Source organism: Megalops cyprinoides, chromosome 6 (genome assembly GCF_013368585.1).
Source record: "Megalops cyprinoides isolate fMegCyp1 chromosome 6, fMegCyp1.pri, whole genome shotgun sequence".
Taxonomy (NCBI): domain Eukaryota; kingdom Metazoa; phylum Chordata; class Actinopteri; order Elopiformes; family Megalopidae; genus Megalops; species Megalops cyprinoides.
In genome coordinates this window covers 38,022,877-38,046,135 of record NC_050588.1, presented here as the reverse complement: position 1 = coordinate 38,046,135, position 23,259 = coordinate 38,022,877, and the positions used below count along the sequence as shown (strand labels likewise).

Genomic DNA, 23,259 nt, shown 5'->3' with positions numbered 1-23,259 from the left:
AACAAATATTTCCAGCGTTATCTATTAGCGGAGGATTCTGTAATATTAATTTTTCTCCAATCGCTATCTCGCTAGGTTTAGTTGCTGCACTACAAGTCTCAAATTTAGTTTTATTGTCAGGTGTTTTTCCAACCACTAGAGGAGGCTAAAATGGTAGAGGTCACTCAGTTAAAATGCAGTAATCATGAGAACGCTGTTCAAATGCCTAACACTTGTTAGGTTAATAGTACGTTATTAAATTCCTACTTTAAGTGGAATTTCAATAATTAAAATTAAAAATAATTTGGCACTTTGATTTCGGTAATAAAACGTTACGGAAGTGACGAGACAAAATGTGTCAGCAAGTGGCAAGTCATAAACTATGCTGTTTTTGAAATTCTGATCTCTAAATAAGACATTAAGAGGTTAAGAAAACAATGTCCTCATACCTGCACACAGCCTACACCGTCACTGCGGAACCCTGCGAAGCTTACGCTTGCGCTCTATAGTTTAGCATTACATTAATACACAAACATGATAGAACTACAGAATAAAGTCATGTATCAAGGAACGTTTCGCTCTTAATTGATTGTATTTGGCTACATTAAAGTCATGTCGACCAACTAGAGTAAACTTGAAAACCGACGTGGCTTTCTCTGTCATCGCCGAATCACGTTCGGTTACCATCATTAGTGTGGCTACACACTCCCCCAGTGCTGACTAGGGGGTAGCTGTATAGCAGCCTACGTCACGCGTGGTCACTCGTTGCCCTCCATGTTTTGGGAAAGTTTAGAGTTAACAGGAAAACACGTTTTGAGAGAGAAAAAAACGGGGCAATGCGCTTTAAAGCCGCTGGCGCTGTGAGATCTCCACACTATAGCTTAAAACTGCAAGCTGCCTATTTCTCTTTTTCTTTTTTCCCCGTGTGGTGTCGGTGCGCGGAGTAGCTGGTTTAAGCGGTCAGAGGGTTGCCCATGGGGTTCTTTTAAAAAATGACGACTTGCGCAAGTGCTAACAACCAACAGGTCAACTGCATTGTTGGACACCGTGGTCTGTCGTGCCCTTCTCCGGCGAGCGGACGCAGTCGGGCGCGCTGCCGCGTATGAGCCACCGCGGGACCGGGTCTCGGCTCCGCCAGCTCTGAGGTTCAGGATGAGAAAACCCAGAGTGGGTCGGATGGTTCTGGCGACATGCGTGGGGTCTTTCATCATTGGCATATTCTACTTTCAGAGCAACTTAAAGCCAGGTAAGTTATAACAACATAACAAGGTATAAACGAACTAGCAACCATAGGTTATTATTATTATAGATACATCGTTAAATTGATCATTGTTAGGTTACCTGTATAACGCTTGTGTTGCTTTAAAAAGCTCGCTCTTGCATGCTGAACTTACAGTGCGAACGCAACAGGTAGCCATACCTCTTGCGGGTGCTATAAGTCCATAAACTGCAGTAAGTGGATACAGCAGGGGCTATATGGGAGTAAAGTGCTTCCCTACAGGCAATGCCGCGCCGGTTGTTCACGGTTAAAGTTGGCCAGCAAGACGCATTACCCTGACATGAAAATGCAGAGAACTGGCAACACTTTAGGTAAATAAGCGCGGTCTTCATTTGTATTCGTGTCGCTGCGTTACCCACAAGTTTAAAATTCGATAACCGTACCACTCCCAGTTTTGAATTAAAATTACACACCATACTTAACGTTCTTTCCCGCAGAAAACTGCAAAATAACGTTTGACGTCTACCATTCATTCGCTTGGTGACGACTTTATTCTGAATGTGTTCTTTTTAGTGAGTTTTTAAACGCACCGCAAAGGGTTGCATCCCAGGAACAGAATGTGTGACGGTGACTTGGATGTAATTTGGTAGTCCCTCTCTGTTTCATCGGGGGAAAGTTTTCTCTGACGGTCCTTGAAGGCACGCTAGAAAACGATGGTTTTGTGAGCCGAGAATCTGCCAGGATTTGCGAGTAGAGAATCAAAATTAAGTCAGAACTGTCCGGAGAGCGCAAAATCGTCTCCCATCTGAAACCATCCTATTTCTTGGACTGAAACTCTGGAAAAGTGTGTTTCATCTTTTTATTGCGTTGGACTGTTCACAGCTGTCATCTGTCAATATCTTATTTTATGGATAATAATGAACAGCAGGATCCTTTATATTTGTTTATCACATGTGCAAAGTAGTAGCTAGTGTGAGAGTGATGAATAGTGTTTATGAATGGTTGTTACTGACACTATTGTCTTGTTTAGCTGAAGTAAATTGCTGATAAATTCATCATAAACTTCATCGCAGTCTCTCCGGCTGCATCAGCAGTCTCCTCCATATTCTTCGCACTTGACCCTCTTAAGTTTTACACAGCCAAAGCAACGCCTCAAAATGCGCATTCTTGAGCCATAGTTTGCGGGTTAGTGGCTGTTCTGCATTTCTAGTCACCGTTGAACCCACAGTTTTCTTTTTTTCAAGGTCGACTTTAACGATTTTGTTCAGCGTTCAGAGTCCGGTGAGTTACAGTTTGTGTGTCCATGAGAAACTCCAATAAAAGAGGGAAATGGCTTAACTAATAAAGCGCTTCATTATGGGACCCCGGGGCCTCGCCGTGTCGGTGGACTCGGAGAATGCAGCCAGCGCTCGTGGGCTGCAGCGCTCCTGCCCGGCCGGTCAGTCCTTCCCTCGGCTTCCACACAATGGCTGCATTCAGCCTGGCAGAGCAAATCAAGATCACATCATGGACTTGCCCAGTGTGCAAGCCCCCCCCCCCCCCCCCCCCCCCCCCCCCCCCCCCGCTTTGGGCCGGTTTCCTGACGTTCCCTGTTCCCTGGGTTTGTATTACGTTAGTTTAAGATCCCTGCGAGTACACTGATGTACAGTCTGTGCGTTAGCTTTGGCTTTGGCAGTGTAAAATCAAACAGCTGTTTAGTGCAAACCATGAGTGCACTGCATGTCATAGCGATACTGCACGGCTGAAACTGGCAGTGAAACTGAACATGAGCTTCTGGTTAAGCGGTGATAAGCTTCTCATCTCTCCTTCCTGAGAAAGTGAAGGTTGGTTTGTATTAAAGAAAACCAGCCAGTGTTCTGTATTTCATTTACTTACACACCGTGTGAAATACATTAAAGAAGCTTGGAAGAGTTACAGAGGATCCCAGTAAGTTCCCTGTTTAAACAGAAGCGGCTCCTTTCCTTCCTCTTGCATCCTGTGTTCTAGTGGGCTCTGTGGGGATCTGTCTCTTTACTGTAGTATAATGTCTGTTCACTGCAGTACAGTGTCTGTTTTGCTGTAGTACGGTGTCTCTTTACTGCAGTATAGTGTCTGTTCTGCTGTCGTACAGTGTCTGTTCTGCTGTAGTAGAGTGTCTGTTCTGCTGTGGTACGGTGTCTCTTTACTGCAGTATAGTGTCTGTTCTGCTGTCGTACAGTGTCTGTTCTGCTGCAGTATAGTGTCTGTTCTGCTGTGGTACGGTGTCTCTTTACTGCAGTATAGTGTCTGTTCTGCTGCAGTATAGTGTCTGTTCTGCTGTAGTAGAGTGTCTGTTCTGCTGCAGTATAGTGTCTGTTCTGCTGCAGTATAGTGTCTGTTCTGCTGTAGTATAGTGTCTGTTCTGCTGTAGTAGAGTGTCTGTTCCGCTGGTGTTTAGTACATTATCGTGTATGCAAGCAGTTCCTGTACAGATGGTTAACACTGTCAAAGTTCGATATAATAACATAATAACAGGCTACGCTCTGTGTTGGATCTATTGTCTCTAGCCAGGAAACTGAAAAAGCCTGACATTTTGTGGTTGTATCGCAAAAATAGCCGCATGTTAATCCAGAATGCTGTGACCTAAGGTTCTGTGTGTGGTTTCAGGGGCGGTCACTGGCGCTTTGGGAAGCAGTGCACTGCAGAGCCAGAGTAGGCCGGGCTGAGGAAAGGCACGAAAACAGAAAGAAAGTGAACAGAGGGTCGGGTTAATGTTGGGCTCAGCCGTTAATAACAGCGATTGCTGTGCATTGAACTGTAGCCCTCGCCACCGCAGAACCGTCGCATACCTGCGCTGTCTGGACGTGACCGGAGAGGCCTGGGGCCAGAGCTGACCCACTAAGTATACCGTTGCCAGTGCTGTTTGCGAGCTCTGCAACAGGAAAAACCCTCAAGGCATCTTTCTCTCAGAGCCTGGTGAATACAACGCTAACAGGTTTCCACCCTTTCCTCAGTTTTCTGTTTGTGTCAGTGCTGCTGCTCGTCTCACCAATGCCACTGTGTCACCTCCGAACCAGTAGAAGAGCACATAGAACTAATCATAATAATAGTTAATAATAAACCCTCCTCTTCGTAGCTTCACTGGAAGCATCCGGAAGCCTCAGCGGAAGGCGATACATAAGACAGTCCGCATGAGGGACTACAGGTATACTTTACATATAAGAAGATATTACATGAATGGTGTTAACACAACATTCGTTTACATGGATGGAACAAAAATCACAGCAGCACCTCTGACTTTGGTGAGACAACAAAGCAGAACATGTGCCCCTCCTTTCCCTCATGGCAGCCACAGGCAACTCTGCTTAAACCTGCTCATGTGGGTGCACAGCATATGTAAGCCACCTTGAGGGGAAACCATGTTCTAATGTGTGCACACGGGTAGCAGCCTCAGCAGGCGTTCCCAGCTCAAGAAAGTAGCACAGGGAGGAAGAGTATAACCGTAAGGTAGATTAGGATAGGTTTTTACCTGCCCTCTACCTGCCCTCCCTACAAATGTGTGTTTCCTTTGATGAAGTATGCTGTGATTGCTTCCTGATCACGATGCATCATGAATTCCGCCACACACACAGTCATGGCTTTATGCTGATTTATATCCGGGATCGATGTTAACTTTTGTGCTTGGCAGGCATCCTTATGCCAACAAGGGGATTTTTCTTGGTCTTGGTTTTTCTAATTCTTAAGCCCTGCAGCCAGCCGGCCGAGAGATTGCACCTGTTTACCTCATCATACGTTCTTTTAGAGCTGAGAACCGATAGATTTATTCCTTTTTTGGATGGAAAATCCAATCTCAATGTGGAGATAACATTCTGCCCTTTAACGTAATTAACCTCTCAGTAAATCATTTGAGCATTGGAATTAACCCGGGGCCCCAGTTATTATATTTTGAAATCATTCATAAGGAAAAGTTCCCTTTGATGTCAACTGCTTGAGTTCTGAAGACTCACATGAAGCGATTTTGTCTTCTTTTCATTCTCTAAAACCTCATTATGTCCATCGAACAAGAGCAGCAAAAAGGAGGGAAATGTATTGATTTGACTGAAGTCAGAGCAGAGCGTGTCTTACAGCTGTCTTACAGCACGCTTTCTGATGTGACAGATGTGCATCCTCTCATATTTTATTGCTAATATATCTTTTTTTTCAGTAGATGTTAAAGTAAATATGAGCCACAGATGCGCATGACACGGTGGGTAGCGTTCTTGTAAAGCTCTTGCCGAGGCGAGCGTCGGCTGGCACGCAGATGCGGGCGCGTTTTCGGCAGCCGCCCCGGTTACAGCACATCTGCGGCGAGCTTCTCGTGTCTGAGTGGGCGTCGAGCAGGAGGACCCTCCCAGCTGGGCGTTGATGGGTCGCGGGCTCTGGTGCGGAGTTCGGTTTTTGACAGGAACAGGAATACGCATCACTCCTGCTCCACTGTGCACTTCCTGAACCCGGGCCACCAGGGGAAGGGGCACAGGAAGGGTGCTAGCGAGATTAGAGACGGCTTTCTCCGGCTCGGGTGGGCGAACGTGAAGGGGCTTTACCGAGAGTGATTAGCAAGCGCCACATCAGGGTTTGAAAGCAGAGACTCTCTTTGGGCTGAAAATAAAAAGCGAGATCGTTATCTGTTCTCGGTGGAGCACGCTGGCAGCACTGCGGTCAGCCTGACTGCTTCCCCCTTGTCACCAGTCCCCTCACCCCCACCACAGCACAGAGCGGCGTTCAAGCAATCATAAGATATGACGCGTTTCAAAATGAAGAATGTGATCGAATGAGTCAGCAGAGCCTTTGTTCCCTGCTGATGAATGGGCATGTAGTTCGTGTACTTTACCAGTTGGCAGTCACTTCATAACAAGCCTTTAAAAAGGTGATGTACCAACAGTTCCAGTGAAATGTTCACAGTTCTGTTGAAATCACACTTTTTTCAATATGATATTTTAGTTATCAGTTATTGCTAAGTCTGAAATTCATTGTGCTAACTGGAGTTCATAATGCTAACTCTGAAACTCATAAGTCTGAAATTTGTGATGCTAAGTATGAAATTCATGATGCCAACTGTACTGCATCACAGAGAGTTATCTTCAGAGGGACAGTCTGTGGCTGTGCTGGAATGTCAATGCACTGAATACAGGAACATAAGCACACAGTAACATAAGTATACTGTAAGTAACATGAATGTGTTTACAGTAAGTAACATAAGTATACAGTGAGTAATATAAATAAATGTACAGTGTACGGTGCAGGCCACACACCACCCCCTTTTGCGCACTAGTGAAGGCTAGTGACAGAGTCTTCCATCTGTTTCCTCTGATCTTCATTTTCGACACCGGTGGCCTTCATTAGCAGCGCGACAAAACTGGCATGCTCAGCAACTAAAATAGCATCAGCAGTGCTGCCACGAATTAAAACGAAATCTTTGAAATGTAAGGGGGGAAAAAAGCTGGCATGTAGATGTTTCTCTGGAAAGCCCAGTGGCCGTTTGGTCTTCAAACAGAACCAGCTGGCCCGTATTTACTGAAGAATGTTGCACTAACACAGCAGGGCCGAGCCACAGAGACCGCTGAGCTGTTCGACTTGGAGAGCTCAGAAAGGCTCTTTTTTTTGGGGGGAAAAAAAACCTCCCTCCCACTTCCCTCTCTGACAGTGCGCGTATCCATTCCATGTCGCACGGCACCGCTCTCCACCCGAACACCTTCCTGTGCCAGTCCAGGGCTGGTCCGGCGTGCGAGAGGCCTGTGTTCGGCACGGCCTGCTGCCCTCACAGGCCAAGTCTCACCCAGACAGGGAGGAACACACCACCCTTCACCCTGCCTGCCGCTGGCCGGCAGGACACACACACACACACACACACACACACACGCGCACACACACACACACACACACAGCTCTTTTCTGTGTGTGTGTGTGAGTGGTTGAGTGCGTCAGTGAGTGCGTGAGTGAGTGAGAGAGTTATAATCAGTTAAAATCTGGTTTATATATGTGAAAAATATAACTGAGAAAAAATGATTTAGCCCCAGATGTTTGAAACTTCTGCAATAAATGTAGTTAGGCCACAGCTCTTTGGGTTGGCTTCACTGCCGTGGTAGGATCAGACTGTAAGCCTGAGTAAAATGGCACTGTATTTGTGGGAAATTAAAAAAAAAAAAAAAAGAAAATTCACCTCGTTTCAAATTTATGCACATTTCTCATGATGTTGAGCTCAGACGCGGATGTTCTCAGATGAGAGATGCAGTCAGAATGCTTACCAGTGCCATACTGTGTCATGAAAGAAGTATAAGTGTAATGAATATATGCAGTTTATGAAAGAAAGTTTCTAAAATTTAATTGAGAAAAACATATTTAGCCCCATTATTTTTAAACTTCAGCATTAACTGTAGCTAGACTACAGCTCTTTGGGTTGGCTGTACTGCTGAGTTCGGACTGCAAGCCTGCGTAAGGGTGAGAGTAAAATGGTAGCTTTCCAGCTCCTCCTGAGTCCTGTGAGGGGGGACCACATGTCCCGTGCTGCAGCTGTGTGAGAGCTGTGCTACCTGGCCCACATGTGCTCCTCATTAGAGTGCTCTCCACAGGGAGCCCCCCCCCCCCCCTTTCCAAACTTTATGACTTTCTGTCTCGGATTTCTCTCAGCAAACAGGTATTTCACCGGAGGAGGCCTTACCTTTAGGGGGACGGGGTTGAGGTACCGGAGGCGGGCCCGGCAGCGTAGCTCCGCGGGTGCGGGTGTGGGGGTGTGGTTGTGGGAACGGGTCCGCGTGTGGGTTGTTTTCATGTGGTAAGCTGGTACGCATCATTTTGCATCTGCGCAGTGTTACTCTCTGGTACTGTACTGAAATATGCGCCAGTGCAGGGCTCGGCTTATGGAGATCAGTGCTGTAAAATCTGCCGTGCGAGCCGTCTGTTCTGAGATCAGCTCCCTGCAGAGTGCTTTACGTAAGGCCGGCCTGTTAGGAATTCCAGATTCTCAGCCACCTCCCCTTTAATAAATCAATGCATGACCCCCAGGCCACCTTCCCTTTAATAGACCCATGGTAGCGCTCACGGAGGCACACACCATCAGTGCCTCCGAGTGTGGAGTGACGATCAGACCACCTTTAGCGTTTTCCCCCTCCTCTATGTACACACATTAATAGTGTAAAAGGTATGGAAAAGGAGGTGCAGCCACAATGGTGGGCAGTGATCATCGGGCTCCATGCTTTGTTGGCAGCTGACATGGTTTCAGACCCAGGCTGTAAGGCTCAGCTTCTACATATACATTTACATGTTTTCATTTGGCAGACGCTTGTATCCATAGCGACTTACAAGTGAGGTACTGTACGGCGCAAGCAAAACACCTTTGAAGTGTCTAGTTGAGTGAACCGTTCAGGAGCCCCGCCAGCTTGTGTTCTGACGTGTGCTTGCTCTCTCAGCTTCTGTCAGTGAGGCCATGTGGCTCAGCCGACGGTGTTTACCTCCGGGTTTTTCACTCTTTTGTCCACCTTTCACGACGGCAGGTAACCAGCTCTTGGGTGACATGCAGCCTGTCCCCGAGAGAAAGCACCTGGAATTGGCTTTAGTGATTAGGCTAAGGGTATTTATAGAGGTGAATGTTTAGAGCTTTTAAAAATATTAGGATGAGGTGAGATTAGTTGACAGGATTAGGGTAAAACTCACACCAGAACTTCACAGCGGGCTGCAGCCTCTGTCCCGGGCACTGGGCCAGCCCGCTCTCTCGGACATTAGCTTTACTATCAGACAGGTTTGGAGAAATACTGCACGCGGTCATTTTGCGCTGGGAGCAAATCTCCTCTGAAAATATGTCATTATAGCTGGAACAGTACAGTATTTGCTGATCTCCCCATCAGCCAGGATGTCTAGAACATGCAGGGCTACCACTTGAGTACAGAAGGTCTTCTCTAACCTCTTGCTGGCTTGAACACAACCAGCCAAATTTTGTTGGTTGAACCACTTTGGAACCACTTTAAAACCCAGCAATGGCTTCTAGTCTGTGGCAGGCCCAGTAATGGTGTTAGAGCTAGAACACCGCTAAAGGATGAAAAACATTTTTTGTATGACAGAGAATTTCCAGATGGATTTTGGTCTACCAAATCCAGGTTAGGACAACTGGCACAGTACACAAGCCAGATCGTTGCCAAACCAAACAAGAAAATTTTGGATAATTTTTAATTAAGTGAGCGTGGTCAGCAGTTAACTGCGGTGAATAATTGGATGTGCTGTGTAAGCTGAGGAAACCTGGTTGCAGATGTTTCAGATTGGATTACGTGGCAGTAAGTGACCAGAGTGTCTGCGCTGGAAATGAATCTCTTCCCACTTAGTCCCACCCTGCTCTTTCTGTGCCTTTTAAATGAATCTACAGCCACTCTGTGCTGCTGCTTACAGACTGGGGCCCCAAAGCTGTGGAGATATGTGTTCCGATCTGTCAAGAGAAATTCCACTCTGGAGAGAGAGGAAACACACATGCGACCACGTGTGTATGTGCACACGTGTGTGCGTGTGTGTACGTGTCCATGTGTGTATGTGCACACGTGTGTGCATGCGACCATGTGTGTATGTGCACATATGTGCGCGTGTGTGTGTGTGTCCATGTGTGTATGTTCACGTGTGTGTGTGTGTGTGTGTGTGTGTGTGTGTGCGCCTGTCTGTGTGTCTCCATGTGTGCATGTGCACACATGTGTCTGTGTCCGTGTCTGTGTCCGTGTGTGTGTGTGCGCGCGCGTGTGTTTGTGTGTCCCTGTGTGTGTGCACACATTTGAGTGTGTATGTGCACATGTGCATATGTGTATGTGCATGCGTGCATGTGTGTCTGTGTCTGTGTGTGTGTCTGTGTGTGTGTCTGTGTGTGTGTCTGTGTGTGTGTCTGTGTGTGTGTCTGTGTGTGTGTCTGTGTGTGTGTGTGTGTGTGTGTGTGTGTGTCCGTGTGTCCGTGTGTGTGTCCATGTGTGTGGGTGCTGTGTGCGTCCGTGTGTGTGTGGGTGCTGTGTGCGTCCGTGTGTGTGTGGGTGCTGTGTGTGTCCGTGTGCGTGTGGGTGCTGTGTGTGTCCGTGTGCGTGGGTGCTGTGTGCGTCCGTGTGCGTGGGTGCTGTGTGCGTCCGTGTGTGTGTGGGTGCTGTGTGTGTCCGTGTGTGCGTGAGTGCTGTGTGCGTCCGTGTGTCCGTGTGTGTGTGTGTGTGTGTGCTGTGTGTGTCCGTGTGTGTGTGTGTGCATCCGTGTGTGTGTGTGTGTGTGTGTGTGTGTGTGTGTGTGTGTGTGTGTGTGTGTGTGTGTGTGTGTGTGTCCGTGTGTGCGTGGGTGCTGTGTGTGTCCGTGTGTGCGTGGGTGCTGTGTGTGTACGTGTGTGCGTGGGTGCTGTGTGTGTCCGTGTGTGCGTGGGTGCTGTGTGTGTCCGTGTGTGCGTGGGTGCTGTGTGTGTCCGTGTGTGCGTGGGTGCTGTGTGCGTCCGTGTGTGCGTGGGTGCTGTGTGTGTCCGTGTGCGTGTGTGTGTGTGTGTGTGTGTGTGTGCGAAGGTGCTGTGTGTGTCCGTGTGTCCGTGTGTGTGTGTGTGTGTGTCCGTGTGTGCGTGGGTGCGTGGGTGCTGTGTGCGTCCGTGTGTGCGTGGGTGCTGTGTGTGTCCGTGTGTCCGTGTGTGTGTGTGTGTGTGTGTGTGTCCGTGTGTGCGTGGGTGCTGTGTGCGTCCGTGTGTGCGTGGGTGCTATGTGTGTCCGTGTGCGTGTGTGTGTGTGTGTGTGTGTGTGTGTGTGTGTGTGTGTGCGAAGGTGCTGTGTGTGTCCGTGTGTCCGTGTGTGTGTGTGTGTGTGTCCGTGTGTGCGTGGGTGCGTGGGTGCGTGGGTGCTGTGTGCGTCCGTGTGTGCGTGGGTGCTGTGTGTGTCCGTGTGTCCGTGTGTGTGTGTGTGTCCGTGTGTGCGTGGGTGCTGTGTGCGTCCGTGTGTGCGTGGGTGCTGTGTGCGTCCGTGTGTGCGTGGGTGCTGTGTGTGTCCGTGTGTGCGTGGGTGCTGTGTGTGTCCGTGTGTGCGTGGGTGCGTGGGTGCTGTGTGCGTCCGTGTGTGCGTGGGTGCTGTGTGTGTCCGTGTGTCCGTGTGTGTGTGTGTGTGTGTGTGTGTGTCCGTGTGTGCGTGGGTGCTGTGTGCGTCCGTGTGTGCGTGGGTGCTGTGTGACTAAGGAAAGCAGCAGGATCAGTAAAGCCATGGGAGGCCCCACCCCCCGGGTGCCGCTGCATCCACGTCTGCATGAGGACGGAGCTCTATTTAAAGCATCTGTCCTCTGGCAGCCTCCTGGCCGTCGGGCGGCCGCATGGTAATGCAGGGCGCGCTTTGATATTTGATGTGGATGTCATGTGGTGATTTTGGAAAACAGATTTTAGAGAATGAGCTGAAAGATAGAAATTAGAGAAAAAAAAAGATAAAAGAGCGGCTGGGAGGAAAGAGGACTGGAGTAGGCACTTCCTTGTTTATTTTTAGTCTAGATGCCATGGTGGTTCAGGTGTCTGGGGTGTCTCCCTGGCATTAAACACCTGTTATGAAGAGGATCATGTCCTTGACCCGGTGTGTTTGATAGCTGCCAGTGTAGATTGTCTGTAGTGGTGTGGTGTGGTCACAGGTTAGCCTTCGGTCAGTGCTGTGTCCTGGACTGCCTGCTTCTGATCCACACTGCGTTGCCTTCGTCAGCTCTGCAGGGATTAGGCCCGGAGTGTCCCCGCAGACTCGGGGCAGATTCTCACGGTGTTGGCACAGGTTGGCGTGCCATCAGATCCAGCCAGAGGGAAGTCTGGGTCGCCCTGCAGCCCTGGCGCGGGCCAGCCGGAGGGCAGACAGCACACACAGGGCCTCTGTCTGAGGGAACGGCCCCGAATGGTGACCGCACTGAGACAAACACGCAAACACTCCCCTACCACATACTGTGACACAGCAGGAGGGACAGGGACACCCGAAACCACACAGGGGCAGATACCCCCCCCCCCCCCCCAAAGGGACACAGACACTGGTCACCCGCCTCGCTGCTGTGTAGAGGAAGAGGCTGAGTTTTGGGTATTTCAAACAGTTGTGAGATAAGGCACATGGTTAACTGTGAGGTTACTGGTCCATTTGTTAGAAATGCATCTTAGTGTTTGCTATTAGGTACAGATCTAGTAATATGGAGAACAGTGAAAGAGTATAGAAACGCTGTGTACTTTCAGTTTTTTTTTTTTTTTTTAATCAAAATTTTATTAAGTCTGAAAGCATGTTTCTGTGATCTCTTTGCAATGAGCTGTCATTTAAATCATAAGAACAATCAGATGTTAAAAAAGGGCCTGTCGACAAGATGTGGTTGATTGTTTGAAAATTCTGCATTAAGGGCATTTTATTTTTGTGATTCCATTACATTAGATTATATTATTGTCATTTTGCAGACACTCTTATTGAGAGTGACTCCTGTACAGTAGGTTACAGTTTAATCCAGATAGACAGCCGGATATTTACTGAGGCCATTGTGGGTTAAGCACCTTGTCTGAGGGTACAACAGCAGTGCCCTAGAGGGGAATCAAACCACCAACCTTTGATTATGAGTCCTGCTTCTTACCACTGTGCTACACTGCTGTCCACTGGTGACTTGCAGTGAATGCTCAAAAGTCTGGCGCAGCTTTCCCCTGATGAAGGCAACAACCAAAGACCAGCCTGTGACCAGTGAAGTTGAGACAGTAAGTGTTGAGCTAAGCCTGAATCTCTACACTAATTCACACACCTACATCAATCACCAGTCCAAAGGCATATTGCTTCATATCCTCTTTCCCAACAGTTTGCTTTTATTTATTTGTTTATTTTTCAAAGATCTGAAATATCCAGTTTGTTTCAGCAGAAGAAGCTTGCTGTCTTAGCTCCGCTCTGTATCGTCATGACGTTTGCGAGTTATAGGGCTGACCGCACCTCGTGACCAATGCTTTAACTGATGAGTGTACACGTCTGATCCCTGATAATCAGATAACATATTCTGTTCCTTATCATGTAAAAAAAATTGTTTAAGGAGAGGATGTCGTATGAAGGCAGAGGTGTGAGCATGTTTGGGCCTGCTCTCGCCTATGGCTGGGGAGGGAGGAATGTGGCTCGTTAAACAACCTCATGGTGAAGAGAGGAGGTGTCTGAGGGAGGAGGAAGTGTCTGAGGGAGGAGGAGGTGTCTAAGAGAGAAGGTGGTGTCTGAGGGAGGAGGAGGTGTCTGAGAGTGGAGGGGTGAGAGAGGAGCTGTCTGAGAGAGGAGGGGGTGTCTGAGAGTGGAGGTGTCTGAGGATGGAGGTGTCTGAGAGAGGATGTGATGTTGGGGGGGTGTTGTCTGAGAGCAGAGGAGGCGTCTTGGAGAGGTGTACCTCCTGCCCCCCTCCAGCCCAGACTACAACAGAAAGGGAGCCGAAAACACGCTGAGGATGTGGTGTATCCCGTTTGCAGCCTCGGGGTCGGGGGGTAGCCTACACCCCGCGCGTATGCAGCAGTGGGACCGCTCTGTGCAAACAAAGCAGGAGGAATTTCAGGAATCTGACGAGCTCTTAATTAACCGAGTAAGGTAAGAGCAGCGGAAAGTGAGTGAATAGCTCTCGCTGTGGGCTCGGGATGGGCAGCACAGGGCAGCTGGCTGGATGAATCGGGGGCTTCAGGCCCATCTTTCACCACCTCCTTATTGATCGTTATTGTGTGGGGCACCGTGCCCCCCCCCCAGCGGGGTCCTGACGGCCCCCTGCTGCAGCCTCTCGGGCCCTGCTAGCATACCTCCCCTGCGGTGAAGCCTGTACCTCCCGCAACGCATTATAACTGTGCTCCTCGAACCCGTGACAGTCTGTCCTGCATGTCTACAGTATTACAAGCGTCACACTCCCCAGAAGAGTGACTGACATTAGGATGGCAGTGTGGCAGAGTGGTAGGCTTATTACATCACATAACATTACATTATTGGCATCTAGCAGACGCTCTTATCCAGAGTGACTTACATCGATTACGCTTTTTTTTTTTACACAGTGTTATCCAGCTGATGTTATAAACAGCTGTATATTTACTGAAGCAATTGTGGGTTAAGTACCTTGCCCAAGGGTACAGCAGCAATGCCCAAGTGGGGAATCAAACCGGCAACCTTTCAGATACAAGCCTTAACCACTGTGCTACACTGCCACCCCCTTATAACTTACAGCTTATAATTGAAAGGTTGTTGGTTTGATTCCCCACTAGGGCACTGCTCTTGTACCCTTCGGCAAGGTACTTAACTCACAATTACATTTACATTTGCTTTTATTCCTTTGACAGACACTTTTATCCAAAGCAACTTACAAATGAGGTAGAGTACAACACAAGTAAAAAAATCATAAGGAGTCAACAATATTAGAAGTGTTGCATGACTGGGTTTCAATTATTGGCCAGACAAGGTACATGCTAGCTGGTAGAGATAACAAGTGCGTTAATTCGTTAGTTCCTTTTATTTAATAGTTTAGTAGGAAACAGTTTTGAGACATGAGGAATTCCTTTAGGTAGTAGTGTTTCAATTGCCTCAGTAACTACCCAGCTGTATGAATGGATGAATGTAACCTAGTCGCTCTGAATGATAGTATAATGTCATGTAATGGATGTAGCCGATGGATCCTAACATGTATAGTCGGTCATTGATTGATCATAATTTCCCTGTGCTTGTTGGCGATGTTGTCATGGCTGCGGTTGTTGCAGGGTTTTATCCTCTCTGCTGTTGGCTGGGAAAGCTTATTCTTGCCCCTCCAGATCTGGAACTCTGATCTCTGGGGATCCAGCTCTCAGAAAGGGCCCCAGAAACCTTTCTGCAACACAGTAATTTACCAGGCGTCAGGGGGAGGCACGAGTGGGGGGGCGTCACATATTGGAATTTTCAAAAACCAGATGGGGAGCGCTGAACCTGATCGTGGAGTTTGGGAGGCCTAGCAAAAGTGTGCGGCCCTGTCTCTACGGGGGGGGGGGTGCTGAAAGGCAAGTGTGGCCTCATATATGCTGTTAGCAGAGGAAATGGTAAAGGAGGAAAAGCATTCGTTCATGACCTCAACAAGTCTGCTCATTTGTCAAGTAAAAAAAAAAAAAAACATCGCGTTTCAGCACTTTCTGTTTATATCTTTAATTAAAGCCGGCGTTTAGCACTCCCTGCCCGGCGGTACAAAGCCCTTTTGTTCAGACAGGATGGTAGCAGTTGGGTTTAAGCCGTTAAGCTTGGGTATCTGTTGCTGATGGCTTCTCCCAGGGCAGACGTCCCTTGCAGCTCTGGGAGCCGCCGTGCGAAACCCAACACTGACTTCAAGAGCAACTGTCTCCCATTAGCGCTTAATCTCTGAGCGAAACCCGATGCTGGCCCTGGTGGAAAGGCTACGGCTTTGAATTTCCTGAAACGCTCAGACGTTTAGCTAGAGGTCAGGGTGGACATGCGCTCTGGGAAATTTCCCCCGCCACCGCACTCTAAGATTGTAAATGTCTTTGTATGTATATTTCAATAAATCAAACAAATCCCAACCACTCAAGTCCTCTAAATGTCCCAGGAAGTGCAGCTGCACCCCTTTTCCAGTAATGGTTAGGATTTGGTTGTTAAGATTCGTTTACCTGCTATCAATTACTTTCTACCTTTGAAGCCTCTTTATGGCCTTTGCCAGCTAATGGAAAAACACCTGAGTCGTTAGCACTGACAGAGTGGTGATTCATGTCAGTGTGGTCACTTGTTTTGTGTCAAAGTTGACAAGTCTGACTGTGGAGATAAAGCGAGAAGGCGCGTTAGAGATGGTGAACACAGGAACAGTACACTGGAAAGTACAGAAGATTCACAGGCCCTTTTTTTTTCGAGAAACCGAGGCTTTCGTGTTTACAACGGGGAGCCGTCTGAGAACGCTGGGCGTCCTGTTAGCGGGCTCGCTGGCGGGGCAGGGATGTGGAAAGCTGTTTGTCGGTTTGTGTGCTCCCACACTGTGGCCCTCTGTCAGACTGTCCCGGGACGATGCCAGTTTACCCCGGGCAGGGCGGGCTCTGCCCACCCCGATCCCGTCAGGGGCTGGACCGCCTCCACAGAAGGACAGCAGTGGCTTTCTCCCCGGCCTGCTGGAAGGCATCTCGTTAATTCCGCAGCAGCTCTCTCTCAGGATCCAAAGTCAAACAGGTCCCTGTTGTCCCTGTTTCTTTTATTTTATGTGTTTTCGGGTGCCAAAAACTTGTCTCTGTTTTTTCACTGCTACCTGGCTACCATGACTACAGGTGCCCCGTAAGTGATTTTAAAGGCTTTATTGGTGGGCGGCAGTGTAGTATAATATTAAGGAGCAGAGCTAGTAACGGAAAGGTTGTCGGTTCAATTCCCTGCTGGGACACTGCTGCTGTACCCTTGGGTAAGGTACTTAACCCAAAATTGCCTCAGTAAATATCCAGCTGTATAAATGGATAACATTGTAAAAACCTGTAATTGATGTCACAGAGGCCACAGTGGGGGTGGCAAGCGATAGCTTTCGGTTCCTTTTCTTTAACATAGATGCCGAGTCATTGTATCGTATTTACAGTCCGATTGTGTTTTGATTGTGTGAGCAGGAAACTACAGCAGTGACTGGTGTTTTCGGGCGAACCTCTTTCTGTCGACGGTCAAAGCCCTTTCTCCTCCTCCAGAGACAGCGTGTTAAGGAAGGAGAGGTCGAGGCCTGCGGTTAATTCGGTTATGAGTTTGAGGAAGGCCAACAGTCTTTCCAAAGAATCAGAATCAGAATAGACTTTATTGTCGTTGCACGGTGGGGGTACAACGAAATTGTGGGTGGTCTGCAACAACAGCGCACTGTGGAACATTTATATAAACACAATACAAATAAGGCACACGACATAGAAAAAAAAGATGACATTATCTCCACGCTGACTGATGGTGTGCATGGGTGTCAGTGAAGTAAGGTGGAAAAAGCAGAAGCTGGATTTCAGGTCTTAATAGTGGTGCACTGAAACCTCTTCCCCTTTCCTGTGTATTGGCCAGATCTTCTGAAACATGTGACATGATATGGGAGGACTGATTATGAGCACTGCTTACTTATCACTGTGTATGAGCGAATCATGTTTATGAGCTTTTATTCATAGCTGCAAATTTCTCATGGCAGCACTTCTTTTTAGCTGATTGAATTTGCAGCTTTTCTTACGACGTCTCTTACCACTCATTTAAAAGTTTTTCTGTCGGTTATGGATTTTTTTTTTACTTCTCATGTGCTCTTCCTCTGCGTTGTCATCTATTCAGGGTCTTCACCTGTCACAGCTCATACACAGATATGACTGGAAGAGCTGCTTATTGTGGTGTAATTTCTCTGACTGCTGGAGTCGGAGGCTCTCGTGTTCAGTTAGGAAGTAGCTTTCAGAGCTGAGGGCTGTGAAGGGTGTCACAGAAGGCCAAAGTGTGGGGGCCTGGAAGCTGAGGGTGGTGTAAGGGGCCCTCTGCACGCTGTCTGATCCGATCGCCCTGCCCAGGAGCCCATACCCCCTTCCCGAGCACCCAGCTCCACAGCCTGCACCCCCTTCCTGAACACCCAGCCCCACAGCCTGCACCCGCCCCAGCTCCCCACCCCCCTACTTTGCAAACACCCAGCCCCTGCCCCACAGCCCCCTCCCTCCCGTCCACAGGCACAGGGTGTGGTTCCCCGGAGGGAATGCAGGCAGCCAATGAGACAGTGTGTAATCCCTGCAGAACTTCCTTACTTCCTGCGTAAATATTTTCGTGGGGCCTGGTCGTGGCGGCTGCTCTCTCCTGACCTGACCCCGGGCTCCATGTAGCAGGGAGCCCGGTCGGGCGTGTAGTCGTGCATGCAGTCGTGCGGTCAGCAGGGAGGATTCCGCACAGCGGGTGCTTAACCCTGCCGTAAATAAAGATTTGGTTGATGTCAGAGGGAGCCGCCATGCCGATGGGCACTGGAAAATTCCGGTCCACGTCACATCCCGAGATCTGTAGCAATCCTGCAAGGAGTTAAGCTTCTGCGTTTGTGTTTGAATGACTAAAACTACTGGGTTTGTTATGGATTTCATAAAAATTAGGCAACTGTTGTCAAACTGTGGGTGTTTCTGCTAGCGGCATTTCTTGGCACCTTTCACAGGTTATACTGGACATCCACGGGACCAGGTCAGAACATGCTTCAGAGCTCACTGTGGGAGAATGCGGTTTCGCCATAATTTGAAATGTCACCGTTCAGAGATAATGCATGTGTGTTACACAACTGCGGCCACTGGCCTTTGTGCTTTGGCGTCTCTGGTCTCAGTATCCAATTGTTCTGCTGATGGCAGAGTTTTTCATTTGTCAAAATGGAAAGGTCACCAGCCAGCTGTCTGTTCATGCTGTTCATTCATGACAAAATGTTGTTTCGCAAAGGCAAAATACAAACAAAAGAATGAGCCAAGAAAGCTTTCTTCCCACCTTCTGTTTTATTAGAAATGTTAAATACTTACAAATCCCAGTTTGAAGCAGAAACCAGGTTTTGTTCATCACTGGATTATTTGGTTCTTAAACTGGACTTTGCATTACAGATACAAATGAAATGCTATGCTGTATCTCATTGCAGATTTCTGATTCAAAAATGTAAAAGATGGCAACTGAACATGCCGGGACTAAAACTAACTTATTTTAGTTTAAAACATTTTTGACTGAGTAACTCAGCTGCATTGGTCTGAGTGAAAACTCAGTTAAAGATGTTAGGATGGGATGATCCTGTGAGGATCTTATATTGCTGACTGGAAGCTCTCAAGTATCTCGAGATGAGTGTTTGTTTCTCCTTGCGGAACAGAAGGTGACCTTCGCTCCTGCCCGAGCTACCGTGCTCTTGGATGTAATGTTGTTTCACGTAGGTTGAATTTCGTACCGGAAAACCCCTCTTGCGTGACCTTTTCAGACTGAGCTTCTTTAACAGGGTTTGCGTGCAGTGAAAGGAGCTGTCTGTGGATGCGGGGTTTGCAGTGATTTTCCTTTCGCTGGTTCAGCCCGTCCGAGTAGACTCTGTCCCAGTGTCCTCTGTTGGGCAGGGTTTTTTTGGTGCCGCTCAGTCACCATCCAAGAGCAACACAGGCCTCCCACCCGAACCCCTCCCAGTGCAGGCCCGAGCTCGGACACGGCGCAGAACTCTCTCTCAGTGCCTTTCAGGCCAGATTTCGGGTTTCCTGCCTGCCTACACACCAGGACAAGTTTGACATTTTGCTTGTTAAACACAAACACTCAGAGAAAATTGAAGGTTAACCCAACTGAGCCGTGTATTAATAGACCGGACAGCAGCGGCAAACGCAGCTGAAGGCGCTGCGCCTACAGCCTCTGCCTTTGTTAGGATTGGTCACGCGTCTGTTCTCTCCCCGTTAAAGAGCATTCGCTTTCTTTCTGATATTTCACGTAAAACAACACAATTGCGGTTACCTGTACTGTAATTAAGCATTAATTAATTAAACATTGTCAATCTTTTAGTTTTAGTTTTCCTCAAGAAGACAAGCAGGCAGACATAAGTGTTGCATTTTCATGAAGTCTGCTTGGTCCTTGTCTGCTGTAGGTTTTTTTTCTGCATTAATTTCCAGTTTTGTTGATGTTTTTTTTTTTTTTCCTTGATTTTTTTTTTTCCCCCAACATCAGTGCCTCATCCTTGCTTTGGCTGTGGGACTTTTTACCTAGTTTCCAGGAGTGTTTCTTCCTGTAGCTTTGTAAGGGCACAGTGTTAGCTGTAGACTGCCCTACTGTATGTGCAGGAGGAAAGCGGGGGGGGGGGGGGGGGCAGTCAGAGGTAGGAGCCCCTGAGAACAGCCCCTCTGAGACCATCTGGTGTGGAGTCTCTCTCTCTTGCTCTCGCTCTCTCTCTCTCTCTCTGCCTGTCCAGTGTTCAGTCTGTCTGTCCTTCTCTGTGATAATTTCTCTCTCTCTCTCTCTCTCACGATCTGTCTCTGTCAGTGTTCAGTCTTCTCTATGTGTATTCTCTCTCTCTTTCTCTGTCTGTCCGGTGTTCAGTGTGTCTGTTCTTCTCTGTGTGTATTTTCTTTCTCTCTCTCCCTCTCTCTCTCTCTCTCTCTCTCTCTCTCTCTCTCTCTCTCTCTCTCTCTCTCTCTCTCTCTCTGTCTCTGTCTCTGTCTCTCTCTCTCTCTGTCTCTGTCTCTCTCTCTCTCGCTCTCTCTCTGCCCACTGTTCAGTCTGTGTTTCCTTCTCCATATGTACTCATCAATGTCTTGCTGTAAAGTGTTCTCCCGCTGTGCCGGCACACGTGAGAAACCTATCACTCCTCACCAGCAAGAGCTCCAGCACACATGCCCTGCCGGGGGGGGGGTGGGTGTGGGGGGGGGCAGCTGCTGGCTTCATAAAACTATGATTTCTTGAAACGAATATGTGTTCCATACCGACTGTAAACTATGTGAAAAGTCACGGGCGATGGGAAGCACGAAATCTTATGGGAAGACTTAAATCATAAATTCCTCCACGTGTCCGAGTTTAGGTCGTTTTACAGTGTTTTGCAATGATCTCTTGGCACCGGGCTTTACAGCCCCTGTCTCCACAGAAAGAACATCCTCCACAGGTACCTCAAAGTTCCTTTTTCCCAAAACGCTGTGTACCAGATGTAGACGGGCAGCGGCTGAGACGTTACAGTCCGGTGCGGGTTGGTGTTTGACCGGTTTCCGTTTGTAAACATCAGAGAGCTTTTGCAGGATACTGTCTCATCGTCTTTGCGCTTATTAAAATGATATCAGCAAAACCACAGGATGAATTCAGCGGGTCTGTGCAGACATGAGGTGGACCGACCGGGCAGAGAAGTGAGAATTGAGGCAGGTTTTTCCCTTTTATGTACACAGGCTTCATTCCTGTCAGACACCTGAGAATTTGTAATAGTTTAACAACAAACAGTTGCTTAAATTTTCCAGGCCAGGACGCTGTTTGACTGGATTCAGGCCTAGCGACCATGTGACTGGGTGATGACTCAGTAATGCAGTTCAGAGTTTTGTTCTGAATTACAGAGAATGGTGCTTGTGAGGTTGGAGTTCTCTTCACAAAGAGGGATGGCCTGTTGAATCACATTTACAGATATTTAATTTGCAGATACTCTTATCCACAGTGACTTATAAAAAATGTGTTTGATAGGATTAGGCATGTAGCTGTGCAGATACCGGGCCATTAGTGCCATGTTTGTTATCTAGTACCGTTGTGGGGAAACAATGCCACAGTAAGTGCTGCCACAAGGTGCACAAACGCACTCCACCATTTCACCATTTTCAGTCACAAAGCTTCTGTCGCCAGGCTAATGCTTGTGTAATTCATATGATCAAATGTTTGCCTCTGCTGCTTGTGTGCTGTATATCATCAAACTTTGTCTTTAATGCTTGTGTATGCTGCGTATAATAAAACTTTGCCTCTGATGCTCATATAGTGCACATAATCAAACTGCCTCTGATGCTCATATAGTGCACGTAATCAAACTTTTGCCTCTAATGCCACTGTTGCTCATTTAGCATGGATGGATGCAGTTTCATTTAACTTGGATATAGATACGCTTCTGTTCTCTTGTGCTGGAAGTCGCTCTGAATAAGAGCATCTGCTAAATGCATGTAATGTAACGCCTGTATGCTGCAGATATGGCAGGATTAGGGGGAGGGAGAGGAGTTTGGGGGTGTGGCCCTTGTGTGTCTGACTGACGGACACGGGGTGTGTTTGTTTTCAGGGGCAGAGGCGGGCAGCGGGCATGCAGGCTGGCAGGGGAAGTCTGGGAGGAGTCCGCTGCAGACGCTGTACGACGGTGACCAGGTGAAACTCGCCATCACTCGGCACAACCCCGCCATGAGCCCCACAGCGCCACCCTCTGGTCCTCTGAACACTCAGCCATTCAATTAATAGAAAGACAGGGATGGGCATCTGGGCATCGTTTTCAGGACACGCATAGATCCGGTCTTTCAGGAAGTTTAAATGCACTGCTAATATGACACCTCTGAGAATATTAACAGAGATTCAAACGAGTGTGTGTAAAACTGAATACATTTTGCTTTGAAATAAATGAATTAGAACAATATGAAAATACGAGAGTCGTGTTCTCGCTAATACATCAGCCATCCACGAAAAAAAGCTGGACTAAAACAAATTAAAACTATAAGTCTGACACAGATTTGTGGCATCTAAAAAATGAAAGGGAGTTTCCATGGGAAGTGGTCAAGCAACCTGCCATAGCTACTGGAATCAGCACAATTCACTGGAAGCAGCAATAATGCTTTTGGATAGTAACACTAATGGGACAGCAGGTATACCATCCAAGAAATTATGGGTTGGTGGGACACACCCCACACTTACAGAGCACCAGGGGTTTGGCCTTTTTACGGATTTCTCACTTAATCTCCTTCAACACGCAGTGGCCACACAGTAAATTATAAACCAAAAACAGATTTTTCGCTTTCTACCAAATCCTCTTCTGCTTCTCTGTCTTAATTTTTTCTACTCCATGACGTCATCACAAATCCCCCAGTACTCTGTATTACTCTTTCCCCATTGGTCCCTCCTGTAGGGCCCAGACGTCTTGCAAACTGTGCCTTTTTAAATGACAAGCTGCAGAACCATACGGGCGTTTGAAGATCACAGCTCCCCGGTCTCGGTGTGAGTGTCCGCGGCTGGCTGGAAGCATTGCGTGGAACACACGCAGTACTGGCAGAGCGAGATGAAGCCCCTCAATGAAAAGGGGATGATTTAGTCATTCGGGATGATTCACCGTCCCTGTTTGACATTTTTCTTCCAAGGAGGAAACCAAACGGAAAACAAAAGCTCCGAAAAGTACCGAGCCTCGCTACCGTTCTGCGGAGAGCTTATTCAATTCAATGGCTGTTCAACTCCGAACACATAAACCCCCCCCGGCCCCCACAAGAAAGAAAATAAACAGAAAAATATGTTCATAGGAAAAGGAGACGTCCGTAGCACAGTTTAATCACATTGTCATAAATGTAGTTTTATTTATGGATGTTATTAGTGTTTAACTGAATTCGATTTATGGGTTCAGTCAAAAGTTGGCTGGCTCATGCTTCCTGAATTTGTGTCATCTGTATTTCATCTTAATCTCTGTCCTGCGGGGTGGGGGGGGGGGGGGGGGGGGTCTCTGGCAGGCAAAAGTGCTGG

The 23,259-nt window shown here is 47.9% G+C and overlaps 1 protein-coding gene across 1 annotated transcript in view; it reads left to right on the top strand.

Annotated features, from left to right (window-relative positions):
* Positions 1-872: 872 nt before the first annotated feature.
* LOC118779928 (carbohydrate sulfotransferase 11-like) overlaps positions 873-23,259 on the top strand; it is a 29,281-nt gene continuing 6,894 nt past the window's right edge. The window contains exons 1-2 of the mRNA XM_036532264.1: positions 873-1,225; positions 21,827-21,909. Coding sequence (XP_036388157.1) covers positions 1,132-1,225; positions 21,827-21,909 — 177 coding nt within the window. The 5' untranslated portion in view covers positions 873-1,131. The remainder of the gene's footprint in view (positions 1,226-21,826; positions 21,910-23,259) is intronic.